The sequence below is a fragment of the Tursiops truncatus genome, chromosome X (genome assembly GCF_011762595.2).
Source record: "Tursiops truncatus isolate mTurTru1 chromosome X, mTurTru1.mat.Y, whole genome shotgun sequence".
In the NCBI taxonomy this organism is placed as follows: domain Eukaryota; kingdom Metazoa; phylum Chordata; class Mammalia; order Artiodactyla; family Delphinidae; genus Tursiops; species Tursiops truncatus.
Window position 1 is genome coordinate 83,509,777 of NC_047055.1, and position 17,057 is coordinate 83,526,833.

The following is a 17,057-nucleotide window of genomic DNA, read 5'->3' on the forward strand; positions in this document are numbered from 1 at the left end:
GAGGGAGGCGGGGGATAGGGACAGTACCTCTGGCCATAGTTTTCCCCAGCCCGTATCCCAGTCGCTCCAGAGTATCCTCATCTCCATCCACGCCCCATCCCCCTTCACACCCCATCCCACCTATAACCCCACCCCACTCCACTTCCAACCCTACTCCACTCTCAGCAAGATCTGAACTCTAACACGGAATCCTCCCGCTGGCCCCTCCTTCTTGTACAGCCCTCCGCTCCCTGGGGTCCTTCCAATTCCCGACCCCGTTCTTGTTTGAGCCTTCCCGCCGGCCAGGCAAAAGCCGCAGCCGAGCTCCCACCTTCCTCTTGCCCTGGAGGGCATAATCCTGCTGTGACTCCTGGCTTGTCTCCGCAAGGATCTGCTCCTTCAGGTTTCCCTCATCCCAACAGCTGCAGATTCCTCCCGGCCCCGCCTGCCTCCTCCAAGACTATGTTGGGTGTAGCGGCGGTTTGCGTTGCCGTGCGACGAGAAAGTGGGGAGGAGCCCAAACGCCTGTCGTAACCTCGCGCCCTGGCAACGGATCTAGAAAACCTCCACGTCAGCCCGAAGGCCCCGCCCGCGCCGGAAGCCGAAAATCCCGTTAGGCCTGGACTTATTATCGCGAGGTTTGCCGTCCGCCCGGCCTGCACTGCGGTGTTTCCCGCGCGGGCTATCCCAGTTCGCGGGCGTACGGCGCGGCCTTTCTAACAGCCGCCGGCGCCGCCACGGTCATGGGTTTCCTGAAGCTGATTGAGATCGAGAACTTTAAGTCGTACAAGGGTCGGCAGATTATCGGACCATTTCAGAGGTTCACCGCCATCATTGGACCCAATGGCTCTGGTGAGATAAACCCGGCTGCGGCCCTGCTTAACGTCCCAGCCTGGACTCCCCTATCCGGCTGCACAGTAGTACAAACCAGCCTGTGCAGCCTGAAATGTCGCGAACCCTAACAGGTTCCTTGCCCTCCTGAGGGGTTCGACCTGGACCCGCTTTTCCCGCTCGGGTGCTCTGACGCGAACCTCTTCCCCAGGTGTCAGCTGCCCGCTCTTTGTGCGACCCCCTTCCCGGCCCGAGTGGTACGGGCCGAAGTGTACGTTACCCCGCCCACTGCCCCCTGCAGCCAAAAGTGGCGCGTCCGGAGCCGGCTGCCAGTCGCTGGCCACGCAGTTCCTCCCCGGAGCAGCTGCATCCGGCCTCCACGCATTGTTTGAACCCCCCGGCAGATGCAGGACCGCTCGTGGCCCTCCCGTAGCTTCCGGGCCAAACGGTGTACTTCTGCTTCATCCCAGTGCCCCCTCCCGCCTCGCGTTGGTACACTCCAATTCCTTTTTTTTTTCTTTCTTTTAAAAACTCTTCTCTGGAGGCGGCACTTTTGAATTTCGGACTCCGTGCTCGCGTCTCCGGAGTGCTTGGGGTCTCGACTCCCCGGCCTCAACTGAGAGGTCGGGATGCCTCGAATTCGAGGCATGCCTTTCTTACCACTGAAACCATCAAAAGTCAGAACTCATTCGCTCGTCAAATTTATTGAATGCTTACAGCTTTATAAGGAGTTATTCAGTCAAGGTGCTGTGGAAACAGCGGAGAACAGAATAAGCCATGCTTTCGGAGAACTTACATTCCAGAGGGGAAAGACGATAATAAAGGAGGAAATAAGTTATTTTTCGGCTGTGATAAGTGCTGTGCAGGATTGATGTGATACAGTGATGTGATAGAGTGACTTGGATGGCTTTTTAGGAAGAGTGGTCATTAGTTAACAATACTGTATTGTATATTTTGTATGTTTTAAAGTAGAGCTTAAAAAAGTCACAAGAAAAAAATTAACTGTGAGGTGATGGATGCTAACTAAACTTATTGTGGCAACCATTTTGCAATATATACAAATACAGAATCATGTTGTACACCTGAAAGTAATACAGTGTTGTATGTCAGTTATATCTTGTTAAAACTGGGAGAAAAAATAAAAAGAAAGAAAAAGGAAGGAAAGGAGGAAAGAAAGGGTAGTCAGATAAGGCCTCTATTTCATATCTAAATTCCCCATCTCTAAATTATACACCATGGAGTCCTCCCATCTACGGACATTAGAGGTCTGTTTGGAATCCTGCTGTGTTCCTTCACCTCAGAGGTGTTCCAGCTAAATCACTTTCTAGCCTGAGGGGCTGCTCTTGCTGAAGTAGCTGTAACTGATGACCTTCCCTGGAGTCTTGCCTAGATATGGCTCTCTTTTAAGCAGGGTTTCTCAACAGCAGCACTGTTGACATTTCCAGTGAGATAATGCTTTGCTGTGGGGTCCGTGCTTGTAGGATGTTTAGTAGCATCCTTGGCTTTTACCCACTAGGATGTTTAGTGGCATTGTAAGGTGTAGGATGTTTAGTGGCATCCTTGGCTTTTACCCACTAGGTGACAGTAGCAACCCCACCCCCACCCCCTCCAGGTGTGACAATCAAAAATGTCTACAGGGCTTCCCTGGTGGCGCAGTGGTTGAGAGTCTGCCTGCTGATGCAGGGGAGACCGGTTCGTGCCCCCGGTCCGGGAAGATCCCACATGCTGCGGAGCGGCTAGGCCCATGAGCCATGGCCGCTGAGCCTGCGCGTCCCTAGCCTGTGCTCCGCAACGGGAGAGGCCACAACAGTGAGAGGCCTGCGTACCGCAAAAAAAAAAAAAAAATGTCTACAGATATTACCAGATGTCCCCAGGGGGGAGGGGCAAAATCACTCCACCCTCTCCCACCTCATTTGAGAACTACTGGCCTAGACGGCTAATGCTTGGGGTTCCACTGCAGTTTCTTAGGATTTTGGTGTGGTGGCCCCTGTGGAAAGAGCTGAGATGCACCTCTTGGCATTCAGTCTCCTCAACATGGGTAAATTTGTATACCCAGGTATTCCGAAAAGGCCCTTGGTCTGACTGGCCCTCCCGTACCCTGTGTTTTTTTTTTTTTGACAGGCAAGAAGTAGATTTATAGGATGCTTGTGAGGGATACAAGTGGGAAGGTGAGGGAGCTCTGCTCCAAGGATTAAGTTGAGCTACATTTTTATAATCAAAGGAAAGTGGGGGAGGGGGAAGAGACCGCCTTCTTCCTCATTCTTCGAGTAGATGTCAGGCTTACATCCGACCCCATTCTTCAGTGCCCAGCTCCACAAAGCATTCTTTGATTCCCCTCAGTGAATTTCTCTCTGCCACATAGTAGACACTTGCTACATGTTAACGTTTATTCTGTTTTGTATCTTCATCACTGGTCTATGGAGTGCCCCAAAGAAGACATTCCTTGAAACATTATATCGTTGTTCAGGTCATAATGCTTGTTATAAAAATGTTTACAATATTGAATGATTGTGAGTAGGGAGGCCTTTGGTTGTGAGATGTTCTTGCCATCCTTGGAGAGCATGGGAGAAGCCCAAAAGTTGGAAATGGGTGCCTAAAAGGCTGACTCCTGGTCAGCATGATGTGCTAGTCCTGCTGTGATGAGGGAGACTAAGCTAAGAGTCCAGACTGGTTAGGATAGGATTGCCATTTATTGAGCATTCACTGTGTGGCAAGTACTTTATTTATTAGGACACTTTACATTTAAATTCTCACAGTGACCCTAGGAGGGAGATACCATTATCTTTGTTTTATAGATGAGAAGACCCAGGCACAAAGAGTTGTGATCACTTGCACACTTGATTCTCAGAGCCAGGATCAGAACCTGTGCCTGTCATACCTGTGCTCCTGCCACTCCCACAGAGAACTATGTGCCAACCATTGTTTTAGATGCTTTTACCCATGAGTCTTGGTTTTTCAGATTTTCCAGGTGAGGGAAAGGAAGGTCAGCTAAGAAGTGGTGAAACTAAGATTAGAACCTGGTCTGTTGGACTAGAACCCAAGCTCTTTTTTTTTTTTAAATTTTATTTATTTATTTATTTATTTTTGGCTGTGTTGGGTCTTCGTTTCTGTGCGTGGGCTTTCTCTAGTTGTGGCGAGCGGGGGCCACTCTTAATCACGGTGCGCGGGCCTCTCTTGTTGTGGAGCACAAGCTCCAGACGCACAGGCTCAGTAGTTGTGGCTCACGGGCCTAGTTGCTCCGCGGCATGTGGGATCTTCCCAGACCAGGGCTCGAACCCGTGTCCCCTGCATTGGCAGGCAGATTCTCAACCACTGCGCCACCAGGGAAGCCCCTAGAACCCAAGCTCTTAATCACTGTCTTGTACTGCCTCTGTGGAAGGACCTGGGCTGCCATTTTTATAGTTGGGTAGAAGGGTTTTAGAAATCAGGTCCTCAGTTCAAGGTCAGATAGCATGTTGGGGGGAATCTTGAGATAGAATTTATAGAGATTAAACTATTCCCTACCCCCAACCCCAGTCTAAATTTTTTTTAATATATTTTTTTCTGAGTCTAAAATAGAGAAGGTAAAAACTGTGACTCCACTACTGAAAAGATAATCATGTTTAATGTTAAAAACCTTATTTATTTGAATAGTGAATATATGCACATGGTATAAAATTCAGAAAATTCCAAAGGATGTACAGTAAAAAAGAAGATTCTCTCCCTTCCCTGACTTGTTACCTATTTTCTTTCCCAGAAATGATCACTGTTATACTGTTTATATTTTTATGCCTTTCCCTCTCCCCAAGTTTTTTATTTTTATTTTTTGGCTGCATTGGGTCTTAGTTGTGGCATGCAGGATCTTTCGTTGCAGTGTGCAGGCTCTTCGTTGCGGTGTGTGGGCTTCTCTCTAGTTGAGGCGCGTGGGCTCATTAGTTGCAGTGCGTGGGCTCTCTAGTTGTGGCATGCGGGCTTAGTTGCCCGCGGCATGTGGGATCTTAGTTCCCCTACCAGGGATCAAACTGGCATCCCCTGCATTGCAAGACGGATTCTTAACCACTGGACCACCAGGGAAGTCCCCCCAAGTTTTGATTATGAAACTTTTCAAACTTACACCTGTGTTTTACTTAATCATTTGAAAGTAAATTGCAGACATAATGACGTTTTACCCCTAAAGGATTCAGCATTCATCTACTAAGTTCACTCTTCTCCTGTTTACCAGTATACCATTATCATACCTGAGAGAATTAATTTCCTCATGTCATCAGTTATCCAGTTTATATTCAAGCTTCCCAAATTGCTCCCCAAAATGTCTTTTTGGGATTTTTTTGGAACCAGAATCCAATCAAAGTTTGTGTGCTGCCTTTGCTTGTCTCAGTAATCTCTGTATCCTGGAATGGTTCTCCCTAAAAGACATTGACTTTTCAAAAAGACCAGACCAGTTGTCTTGTAGAATATCCCACATTCTGTGTTTGTCTTAAGGTTTCTTCATGGTGTCATTTACCATGTTTCTCTAACTACTGTATTTCTTATAAACTGGAAGGTAGGTCTAAACGTTTGTTTAGATTCAGGTCAAATATTTTTGGTAAGATACTTCATAGGTGATGCTGTCTGCTTCATGTATCACTATAGGAATATGCCTTTTTAAAAAAAATTATGTTAAAATACACATAACATAAAATTTACCATTTTAACCATTTTTGAGTGTACAGTTCAGTAGTGTTAAATATATTCATATTTTTGTGCATCCAATCTTCTGAACTTTTTCATCTTGCAAAACTGAGACTATGCTCATCAAATAACAGCTCTGCATTTTCCCCCTTCCCTCAGCCCCTGTGTGTTTTTTTGTTTTGTGTGTTTTTTTTTTTAAACTTGGTTGAGATCAAACTATGTTGAGTTTTGTATCATGCTTGTTTCTCCTGTTGTGGGTATTTTCCCATGTCATCAAAGGTTGTAGAGGGACTTCCCTGGCTAATACTCCACACTTCCAATGCAGGGGGCGTGGGTTCGATCCCTGGTTGGGGAACTAAGATCCCACAGGCTGCACGGCATGGCCAAAAAAAAAAAAAAATGTTGTAGAATGATTTATTCTGTGAATATACCATTTCCTTAGATGGGGTTCTAGTTTTTGGCTGCTGTAAGTGGTAACTGCAAAGGAGCTGTTTTTCTAAGCCTTTGATCCAGGGCTTTGGTCAGGCCTAGCCTTTACAGGGGCAAAGCAGTATTTTGTCCTCCTGTTAGTCTGTGCACTGAGTGATTAGGGAACATTTATGTTCTTGTCAATGTCTCCTTTATTCCTTTTCCTCTCCCCTTCTTCCTGACTTCCCCTCCTCTACTTTGTCCTGTCCTCCCTTAGGTAAGTCAAATCTCATGGATGCCATCAGCTTTGTGTTGGGTGAGAAAACCAGCAACCTGCGGGTAAAGACCCTGAGGGACCTGATCCATGGAGCTCCTGTGGGCAAGCCAGCTGCCAACCGGGCCTTTGTCAGCATGGTCTACTCTGAGGAGGGTGCTGAGGACCGCACCTTTGCCCGTGTCATTGTTGGTAGGTGAGGCTGGCCAGAGGTTCTCCTTGGGTCCACGGGCATCGGGGGGTGGCTAGACTAGTTTGTTGGGGTAGGAGGGAGGCCTAACCCTCGGCTGACTCATGCATTGTCTTGTAGGGGGTTCCTCTGAGTACAAGATCAACAACAAAGTGGTCCAGCTACATGAGTACAGTGAGGAATTAGAGAAGTTGGGCATTCTTATCAAAGCTCGTAACTTCCTCGTCTTCCAGGTGGGCATTTTTAACAATTATTGGCTACCTGCTTTTTGTTCTATTCCCCACTGGACCTGCTCCATCTCTGGCTTCATCATCTCTCCCCTGAACTAATGTAACAGCTTCCTCACTGTGCTTCCCGACTCCAGTCTTGCCCCTTCCTGTTCATCCCCTAGGCCAGGATCATCTTATGGGAGCACAAATATGTTTCTTTCCCTCCTCTCCTTAAAACATTTCAGTGATTTCTCATTGCCTTCTGATGGCAGTTCTCAAATTGTAGTCTCCAGATCAGCATCAACTGGGGACGTGTTAGAAATGCACATTCTCAGGCCCTACCCCAGACCTATAGGGGCAGAGACTATGGGGTGGGGCCCAGCAATTTGTGTTTTCCCAGGCTCTCCAGGTTATTATGATGCACACTAAAGTTTGAGAACCATTGCCTTAGCATGAAATCCAACTCCTGTCATTCATGAAACACCACCCTTTGGTTCTTGCTTACCTCACTAGCCTCATATGCCATTACTCTTCCCTTCTAGCCCTGCCCTCCAGCCTAATTAAGGCTTTTACAGTTCCCCAAATTCACCTGCTTTCTTTAGCCTGCAGGCCTTTGCAATATTAATTTTCCTCTACGTGAAATAACCTCATCTCTCTTACTTTCTTTTTTTTATAAATTTATTTATTTATTTTTGGCTGTGTTGGGTCTTCGTTTCTGTGCGAGGGCTTTCTCTAGTTGCAGCGAGCGGGGGCCGCTCTTCATCGCGGTGCGCGGGCCTCTCACCATTGCGGCCTCTCACCATTGCGGCCTCTCGTTGCGGAGCACAGGCTCCAGACGCGCAGGCTCAGTACTTGTGGCTCATGGGCCTAGCTGCTCCGCGGCATGTGGGATCCTCCCAGACCAGTGCCTGAACCCGTGTCCTCTGCATTGGCAGGCGGACTCTCAACCACTGCGCCACCAGGGAAGCCCCCTCTCTTACTTTCTTGGTTAGTTTCTTCCTCATCTTCCAAACTCATCTTAGATGTCACCTTTGGGAAACCTTCCTACATAGGTACCCCTACCAGTCTCCTACACTCAAGCTTCATTTAGTTCTTTTTCTGTGCTACTGCTGTCACTGCACGTAACACACGGTGTTGTCTCTGCTTCTATCTCTTCTGTTCCCCATGTACCTCAAAAGGCAGGGAATATGTCCTCAAAGCTCATTGGTGAAATGTGGCACCCAGTGTGGGGAAGGGATCAGTGAACTTTTTCTGAATGATTGAGTCGGAGTGGGTAGCGGGAACTGGGCTGGCTAGGGTCTAAGTGGGGAGAGTGTTTTGACCTTTACTAGGGCGCTGTGGAATCTATTGCCATGAAGAACCCCAAAGAGAGGACAGCTCTTTTTGAAGAGATCAGTCGCTCTGGGGAGCTGGCCCAGGAATATGACAAGCGAAAAAAGGAAATGGTGAAAGCTGAAGAGGACACGCAGTTTAATTACCATCGCAAAAAAAACATCGCAGCTGAACGCAAGGAGGCCAAACAAGAAAAAGAAGAGGTAGGTGGCCAGGTTGCCTCTGGGCTCTGAGAGGCCAGATTGAAGCCAGTGCCTTACTGATGCACCCCTGCCTCCACACCCCTATTTGCACAGGCTGACCGCTACCAGCGCCTGAAGGATGAGGTGGTGCGAGCTCAGGTACAGTTGCAACTTTTCAAACTTTATCATAATGAAGTGGAAATCGAGAAACTCAACAAAGAACTGGCCTCTAAGAACAAGGAGATCGAGAAGGACAAGAAGCGGATGGACAAGGTAGAGGATGAGCTGAAGGAGAAGAAGAAGGAGCTGGGCAAAATGATGCGGGAACAGCAGCAGATTGAGAAGGAGATCAAGTAAGTGGCAGGCCTGGGCATGTGACATGTGGAAAGCCAAGAGGCTGTGCTGTTTCCTTGGGCTCCTCTGAGCCCAGAGCCCAGTGCCTGTACTAGTTTCTCTATCTTCCCCTTGACTTGCTTTGGCTAGAATCAGATACATTTGTTGACTTGCATTTTAGACAAATAGAGTATTTAAGTACTCAGACTCCGGGTAGATAGGTACTCAGAAGATGAGAACTTGAAAGGGGTGGTGGCTTTGCCAAGTGAGAGGAAGTGATGGGAAGCCACTCGTGGCTGGTAGTCTCTTCCTAGAAGAGGAAAACTGGAGCTTGAAGTTTAAAGGACAGAAATTTGAAAAGGTTAAGTCAGATTACGTGAACACAGGTTACTCTTGGGAGTTGTTACTGAGGGCCCTGGCCTGGCTAGGGTTGAGGCAGGGGTGGTAGCTTTACCTTATAGAGTGGCTGGAATGCATTTCTAGGGAATAGCCCCTGTTTTGAGGATCTGTGGGGCATCAGGCCCTTGTTCTTTTAGGCACTTCCCTGAGGCTTGGAGTTTAGGCCCCCTTTGGATTAAAAAGCCTTGGAACCCTCCCTTCTCCCACAGTGCTAACTGGTTTCCCCCTCCCCTCTGGCAAAAGGGAGAAGGACTCAGAGCTGAACCAGAAGCGGCCTCAGTACATCAAAGCCAAGGAGAATACCTCCCACAAAATCAAGAAGCTGGAAGCAGCCAAGAAGTCCCTACAGAATGCTCAGAAGCATTACAAGAAGCGTAAAGGTGACATGGATGAGCTGGAAAAGGAGATGCTGTCAGTGGAGAAAGCCCGGCAGGAGTTTGAGGAACGGATGGAAGAGGAGAGTCAGAGTCAGGGCAGAGATTTGACCCTGGAGGAGAATCAGGTAAGCTCTTGGGCGGGGGTTGGGGGGGCGGGAGTAGAGAGATCGCTGGGCTGACATGGACTGACTTGGTCATCCCTGTCCTCTTTCCCTGTCCCTGACACAGGTGAAGAAATACCACCGGTTGAAAGAAGAAGCCAGCAAGAGAGCAGCTACCCTGGCGCAGGAGCTTGAGAAGTTCAATCGAGACCAGAAGGCCGACCAGGACCGGCTGGATCTGGAAGAGCGGAAGAAAGTAGAGACAGAGGTGGGCATGCTGTACAAGATTAGGAATGATGGTCCAGAGAAAAGGAAGTAATGATGGCTTAACAGTAATGACAATAGCTAACATCTAGCAAACACTGTGTGCTAGACACTGTTTTTTACATGTATGCAGTCATTTAATTCCTCATTTTCCAAATGAGGAAAGTACAGCACAGAGGTGAAGTAATTTGCCTAAGGTTATTAAGTGGCAGAACTGGGACGTGAACCTGGGCAGTCTAGCCCACACTTTTTTGGTTTGAGCCTGTCTTGATTGGTGAGGAAGTTAGCCCAGGCTGGGTAGAACACCTATGAGAGGGTTTCATAGGGCCCAGGGTGACCCCATCAGTTAGCAGAGCCACATTGAACACCATCTGTGTGTCTGCTTTTTTTTTTTTAAGATTTAATTTGATTTATTTTTGGCTGCGATGCATCTTCGTTGCTGCTGTGCGGGCTTTCTCATTTTGTGGCGAATGGGAGCTACTCTTTGTTGCGGTATGCCAGCTTCTCCTTGCGATGGCTTCTCTTGTTGCGGAGCACGAGCACTAGGGTGCTCGGGCTTCAGTAGTTGTGGCTCATGGGCTTAGTTGCTCTGCGGCATGTGGGATCTTCCCGGACCAGGGATCGAACCCATGTTCCCTGTTTGGCAGACGGATTCCTATCCACTGTACCACCAGGGAAGTCCCTATGTGTCTGCTTTTTAATGGGCCTCCTGCACTAGTGACCCATTGTCCGTGACTGTTGGGCTCTTGGATGAGCAGGCACATGGGGAGGGGGATGAGCCAGGGCCCCATGGTCTTGGAGTTAACTTACTCAGCCTATGGTGATGTAGTGTATTTGTCTTTCTCCCAGGCCAAGATCAAGCAAAAGCTGAGGGAGATTGAAGAGAATCAGAAGCGGATTGAGAAACTGGAGGAATACATCACAACTAGCAAGTATGTGGCCTTGTAACCTTCCCTCTTACTTCCAGGCCTGTTCTTGTGAACCCTTCCTGTCCTACCTCTCTCCAGGCAGGACCCACAGAGTCCCTCTCGGCCAGGAATATTTTCTGGCCAGCCAGGGTAACCCTTGTGTTTCCTTACTTTGTAGGCAGTCCCTCGAGGAGCAGAAGAAGCTAGAGGGGGAGCTGACAGAGGAGGTGGAGATGGCCAAGCGGCGAATTGATGAGATCAATAAGGAGCTGAACCAGGTGATGGAGCAGCTGGGGGATGCACGCATTGACCGCCAGGAGAGCAGCCGCCAACAGCGTAAGGCAGAAATTATGGAAAGCATCAAGCGCCTGTACCCTGGCTCTGTGGTAAGAGTGGAGAGGGAACTCATTTCCTGAGCACTTACTTTCACACTCACTGTCAGATAATTTTCACAGCAGCCCTGTGAGGACAGGATTGCTAATCCCATTTTTACAGCTAGGGAAACTGAGGGTCAGGGAGGTTAAATGACTTGCTCAAAACAGCATAGCTTATAAGTATAAGAACTGCAATTCAGGGACTTCCCTGGTGGGGCAGTGGTTAAGAATCCGCCTGCCAGTGCAGGGGACACAGGTTCGATCTCTGGTCCAGGAAGATCCCACATGCCTCAGAGCAACTAAGCCCGTGCGCCACAACTACTGAGCCTGCGCTCTAGAGCCCGAGCGCCACAACTCCTGAAGCCCGCGTGCTTTGAGCCCGTCCGCAACAAAAGAAGCCACCGCAGTGAGAAGCCCGTGCGCCGCAACGAAGAGTAGTCCTCGCTCACCACAGCTAGAGAAACCCTGCGTGCAGCAATGAAGACCCAACACAGCCAAACTAAATAAAATTTAAAAAAAGAAAAAAAAAACTGCAGTTCAGACCCAACTTGTTCTGATTCTTAACCTCGTGTTCTTTGCATCACACCAGTTGTATCTTCCTGAAAGTTTTGTCTTGCTTGTGTCCACTCCTTTGTGGGAGGTGGGGAAACTGGAGAGGGCTTTGGGAAGGGAAGGGGCCACAGGGCAGGAATTAGCTCCCAGGAAGTAGCTCTGTGCAGGCTTCAGTATGAGCTTCTTTGGCATGTAACAACCAGCTCATTCACTAGGCTTTATCAGATCTCTTGGCCTCTTAAACCAAATCCTGAGTCCCCAGATTCCCTAAATATTATTCCTCTATTGCTGTAATTCCATCCCTGGGTTCAACTTAATTGAGTTCCACAACTATTTCCTGATCTTTCCTATAGACACTGCTGGGGAGTTGATAAGGAGGAGTTAGGCTCAGTCACTGCCCTTAAAGATCTTACCCTTTATCTGATAGTTCTTAGGGAACCATGGTTGATTTGGGAGACATGGGGGAAGTGAACTGAACAAAGAGATTTACTTTGCTGGGTGTTTGTGAGAATTTGATATAATGCATATAGGGTCTCTGGCATAATGCCTGGGGTGGCAGTGGTCTGCGAAATGGTAAAAGTGAGGTTTAGAAAGATGATTTTTGGATTCAGACATGACTGCCTGAAGTTGTTGTTGCTTTAAAGCCAGAGTAGGTTTTTCTTCCGTAGTGTGGGGGCTGTGTTCCTGATAGAAATTCTGACCTGCTCCCACCCCCTTCCAAGCTGGGAATTGGGGTTCCCAAGCCAGCTCCCAAAAGCCTCATGCTTCACTTTTCTCTTCTGACTTTCCCTAGTACGGCCGCCTCATTGACCTCTGCCAACCCACACAAAAGAAGTATCAGATTGCAGTAACCAAGGTTTTGGGTAAGAACATGGATGCCATTATCGTGGACTCAGAGAAGACAGGCCGGGACTGTATTCAGTATATCAAGGAGCAGCGTGGGGAGCCTGAGACCTTCTTGCCTCTTGATTACCTGGAGGTGAAGCTGGTGGTCATGGGGTCAGGGCAGTGTGAGAGGGCTGCTCCTCCTAGCCCTCCGTGTTCTGCCACTTAACTGAGCTTCTTCTCACAGGTGAAACCTACAGATGAGAAACTCCGGGAGCTGAAGGGGGCCAAGCTGGTGATTGACGTTATTCGCTATGAGCCACCTCACATCAAAAAGGCCCTGCAGTACGCTTGTGGCAATGCCCTTGTCTGTGACAATGTGGAGGATGCCCGCCGCATTGCCTTTGGAGGCCACCAGCGCCACAAGGTATGGATTCCCTTGCCCATATTGGAGCTGGACAGGCTTAATATTGGCAGTTCCTCTGTTTAGCTTCTCCCCTCTCCTCTCTTCTCCCTGCTGTGTGTAGACAGTGGCACTGGATGGGACCCTGTTCCAGAAGTCAGGGGTGATCTCTGGCGGGGCTAGTGATCTGAAGGCCAAGGCCCGGCGCTGGGATGAGAAAGCAGTAGACAAGTTGAAAGAGAAGAAAGAGCGGTTGACAGAAGAGCTGAAGGTAAGCCATAGGCAGGGCTGTCCCTAGGAATGGGGGTCCGAAGCCCAGGCCAGCCGACCACCTTCTTACCACCTAGCCCCTCTCGTCCACTTTAGGAGCAGATGAAGGCAAAGCGGAAAGAGGCAGAACTACGTCAGGTGCAGTCTCAGGCCCACGGACTGCAGATGCGGCTCAAGTACTCACAGAGTGACCTAGAACAGACCAAGACACGACATCTGGCCCTGAATCTGCAGGTGGGGCCTGGCCTTCAGCCCTGTTTGCCAAAGGCCATCCTCACATTCCTGGCCTAGGTTTTTCTGGGGGTGGGGAACTTGTCCCACTTCCTTTGGGGAACTGCTTTGGGGAACCAGCCATAGCATAGAGTCAGACAAGCAGGGGTTCAGATCTTGGCTCTGTATGACATTAGGCAAGTTACTAAACCTCTGTGTTGTATCTGTTCAAATCTTTTGCTCATTTTTGTATTGGTTTGTAAGTTTTTTGAAAAATATATTCCAGAAACAATATCTTTGTCAAGCATATGTATTGCAAATACTCAAAAAACAAAACAAAACAGGAAAAAAAACAAAATAAACCTCTCAGTGTCAATTTTTTCATCTTAATCTGTAAAGTGGGAGGTAAAATTATAGGGTCCTTACAAAGATTGAATGAGTTAATATATGTGAAGTATTTAGAGTGATTCCTCATAGCCAGTGAATGTTCAGTAAATGTTAGGTGCTATTAACATAACTAATTCATTCAACAAATATTTGAGTTTCTTCTGAAAGTTTTCAAAGTGAGCTACAGATATTTCAGTCCCTGTGAGTGGGGGTACTTTTATAGATATATTAATGTGTTTGATTATGGGTGCTTCCCCAGCTAACCCTGGAGGTGTTATGTAATATGTAGTATATGTATCATTTTTCTAAAATCAAAAAGTCTGAATTCCAAAACATATCTGGCCCCAGGGGTTATTGATGAGGGAGTGTGGGCCTGTAAGTAATGATGTTTACTGTGTGCCCAGCCTTTTGGATTGAAGTTGGCTGACTAGAGACCAGGGAGGAAGCCATGTGATGGTCCAAGTGAGAGATGATGCAGCCTTAACAGCAGTGCTAAGTCAGGTTCTCTCAGCATGTGGCGAGTTAGCCCTTTTTGTCCATGGGGCCAGTATACTCAGGGTGGCTCTTTTTCTCCAAGGATCCTGGTCTCTTTTGTCCTCTCAACCCTGTTTCCTTCAGGAAAAGTCCAAGCTGGAGAGTGAGCTAGCCAACTTTGGGCCTCGAATCAATGATATCAAGAGGATCATCCAGAGTCGAGAGAGGGAAATGAAAGACTTGAAGGAGAAGATGAACCAGGTTGGTAGAGGATGAGCCATGCCAGCATGTGCATCAGGGCAGGACTGAGGCTGGAAGCAGCACTCTGACCCAGAGGTCCTTTTCTCTCCCTTGCTTCTCCCCTCAGGTAGAGGATGAGGTATTTGAAGAGTTTTGTCGGGAGATTGGTGTGCGCAACATCCGGGAGTTTGAGGAAGAGAAGGTGAAGCGGCAGAATGAAATCGCCAAGAAGCGGTAGGTGGAAGTGTGGTTAGAAGGGGAGACTGGGGTGCCCTTGAGCCCCTAGCCTGACATCTGGGAAGTCAAATGCCATCGTAAGGCAGGGAGCAGCTTTTACAGCGATGGGCATTTATGGTAGGTCAGCCTTAACAGGGACATCATGGAAGCATGTGGCACAGTATAGGGATTAAGAGTACCAGCTTTAAACGTGGTTTACCTGGGTTAAAATCCCAGCTCCATGGTTCATTTATCTTGGGCAGTGACTTGACCTCTCTAAGCCCTAGTTTCCTTATGCGTCAAGTGGGATAATTGTGATACCTATCACATAGAATTGTTGGGGTGGATCAGAGGTTGGGCTTAATCCTTATAAAGTATTTAGCATGATACTTTGCACCTACTAAGAGCAATAGGTATTAGCTTTTTTTTTTTCTGGTTGCGCCATGTGGCTTGCAGGATCTCAGTTTCCCAACCAGGGATTGAACTTGGGCCATGGCAGTGAAAGCACTGAATCCTAACCACTAGACCACCAGGGAACTCCCAATAGATATTAGCTTTTATTATTGTCATTGTCCTGATGGGTGATGTGGGAGAGGAGGACCAAAGTTCTAGGTTGGAAGAATAGTAAGAACAAAGCAAGTTTCTCCTTTCTTTCCCACCTTAGTTTATTCATTTGTTCAACAAACCTTGTTTGAATACCTACTTGTGCCCAGTTGTCCTGTGCTAGGTATTGGAGAGGGTGGGGAGATGAGGGTAAGACAGATGAACATGACACAGTCTCTCTGAAGGAGGTCACCCCCTGGACCCAGGGCTTCAGTCAGCAGTTCGTCTAGCCCATCACCCATACAGTAACTGTTCATTGCTCTCCTACCCCCAAGTCAGGCTCAAGGGATATAGAATTGAATCAGAGACTGTTCCTGTCCTCAGGGAGTTTTGGAGTAATGAGGGAGACAAACAAGTAGATCAGCAGTTTCAGAATGATGCTGTACTTGAGGTAGATAGAAAATACAGAGGAAAATGTTCAAGGAGCTGCAAATCAACAAAAGGAAAAATAAAAACCTAGAGACCCAGTAGAATAATGGAGAGAGGATGTATTAGCATTTCATGGAAAGAGAAGCTCGAATGGCTAATAACTGTGAATTGATGTTCCATCTCATTCCTAATTAGAGAAAATGCGAATTAAAACAATCTAGCAGTATTTGGTGAAAATAAGTCTACACGAGCCCAATGACTTAGCAAAGCCACTCCTGAGTCTATATCCCAGAGAGGGTCTTAGCCACAGGGTGACAAAGAGACACATTCAAAGTTGTTCATCTTGGCATAATTTGTAATAGTGGGACATTGGTGGCAATGTAGACGGCCATCACTGCAGAGAAGTATAAGTTAAATGTGATGACTATACAGACTATGGAATACTGTGTAGCAGTTCAGACAAGAACTAGATTTACAGGCAGTAATAGGATAAATTTATAACACTGTACATTTGTATAAATTTAAAAACAAAGCAACATTTTACAAGGATATGCATTTTTAAGGTTATATACGTACGTATGTATGTGTGTGTATGTATGTGTGTGTATGTATGTCTGTATGTCACTTTGGTGTACATGCTCACTGTAGGGAAGATAATAGGAGTAGAAATCAGATTGAACCAAAGGAGAAAAGGGAAAGGTCTTGTACAGACAGCGATCGTAAGTGTTTTATGGACTATGGGGTATGATTACACCAAAAAGGGAGGAACCCAACAAATTGTAATAGAAACTAAGAACCTGCTCACAATCGTGAAGAAAGGTTTTATAGACCAAGGAGTGATGAACTGGAGACCTGTAGAGTGAGTAGGATTTAGCCAACCAGGCAGTAGACAGAAGAAAGGAGTTCCAAGCAGTGAGAACAGCATGCGCAGAGGTGTGAGAGAGCATACTATGTTCTGCAAACTAAGTATTGAATGTCTGGAGCAGAAAAATGGGGTCAGGAGGAAGGCGGAGGTGTTGGAGAGGTCAGCAGGGGCCAGATCACAGAAGGCTTTGTGAGTCACGCTTAGGAGATTGAACTTAAAATTGCATAGCTCAAAATTATAGTTAATTACATTCCATTTGGATTATAGTGACTAATAGGTTTAAGCTGCTAGCGTGACATCTGGCAGCATCTGTCACACCATATTGGGGGGTGGAGGGACAGTTGGAAGTTAGACCGGCCTGTCCTGCTAGTATCTGCATATGCTGGTTACATACTCTTGAGTTTCTATAGAGATGGGGAGGAGGGAACTAGCAGAAATCTATTTTCTCCATTTTTTTTTTTTTTTTTTTTTACTACCCAAGCTCTGCCCTTTAGAGATTCTGGAATGTTGGGGCAGGCGTGTATGCGGGGGTTTGGGGGTAGTTGGAAAGAGTGAAAGCCCATGAACTGAATATGAACTGAATACAGCCAGTATACCTGGAGATGGTGATGATAACTAAAATTTGTTGAGTGCTTACTGTGTACCAGGCATGGTTCTAAAGACTTTATACATATTAACTCCCAATAACTCTGAGGTAAGTACTATTATTATTTCCATTTTTCAGGTGAGGAAACAGGCATGGAGAGTATGACTAACTTGTCTGAGATTCATTACTAGTAAATGGCAGAGTTGAGATGCCAGTCCCCTTATCCCACCACATTATATTGCAAGG

The 17,057-nt window shown here is 47.3% G+C and overlaps 1 protein-coding gene across 1 annotated transcript in view; it reads left to right on the top strand.

Moving 5' to 3' along the window:
• Window positions 1-645: 645 nt before the first annotated feature.
• SMC1A (structural maintenance of chromosomes 1A) overlaps window positions 646-17,057 on the top strand; it is a 32,294-nt gene continuing 15,882 nt past the window's right edge. Inside the window, exons 1-15 of the mRNA XM_019943520.3 lie at window positions 646-831; window positions 6,146-6,334; window positions 6,453-6,565; window positions 7,873-8,076; window positions 8,170-8,408; window positions 9,031-9,289; window positions 9,393-9,533; window positions 10,379-10,461; window positions 10,616-10,823; window positions 12,157-12,342; window positions 12,436-12,615; window positions 12,716-12,862; window positions 12,958-13,095; window positions 14,077-14,193; window positions 14,300-14,406. Coding sequence (XP_019799079.2) covers window positions 723-831; window positions 6,146-6,334; window positions 6,453-6,565; window positions 7,873-8,076; window positions 8,170-8,408; window positions 9,031-9,289; window positions 9,393-9,533; window positions 10,379-10,461; window positions 10,616-10,823; window positions 12,157-12,342; window positions 12,436-12,615; window positions 12,716-12,862; window positions 12,958-13,095; window positions 14,077-14,193; window positions 14,300-14,406 — 2,420 coding nt within the window. The 5' untranslated portion in view covers window positions 646-722. The remainder of the gene's footprint in view (window positions 832-6,145; window positions 6,335-6,452; window positions 6,566-7,872; window positions 8,077-8,169; window positions 8,409-9,030; window positions 9,290-9,392; window positions 9,534-10,378; window positions 10,462-10,615; window positions 10,824-12,156; window positions 12,343-12,435; window positions 12,616-12,715; window positions 12,863-12,957; window positions 13,096-14,076; window positions 14,194-14,299; window positions 14,407-17,057) is intronic.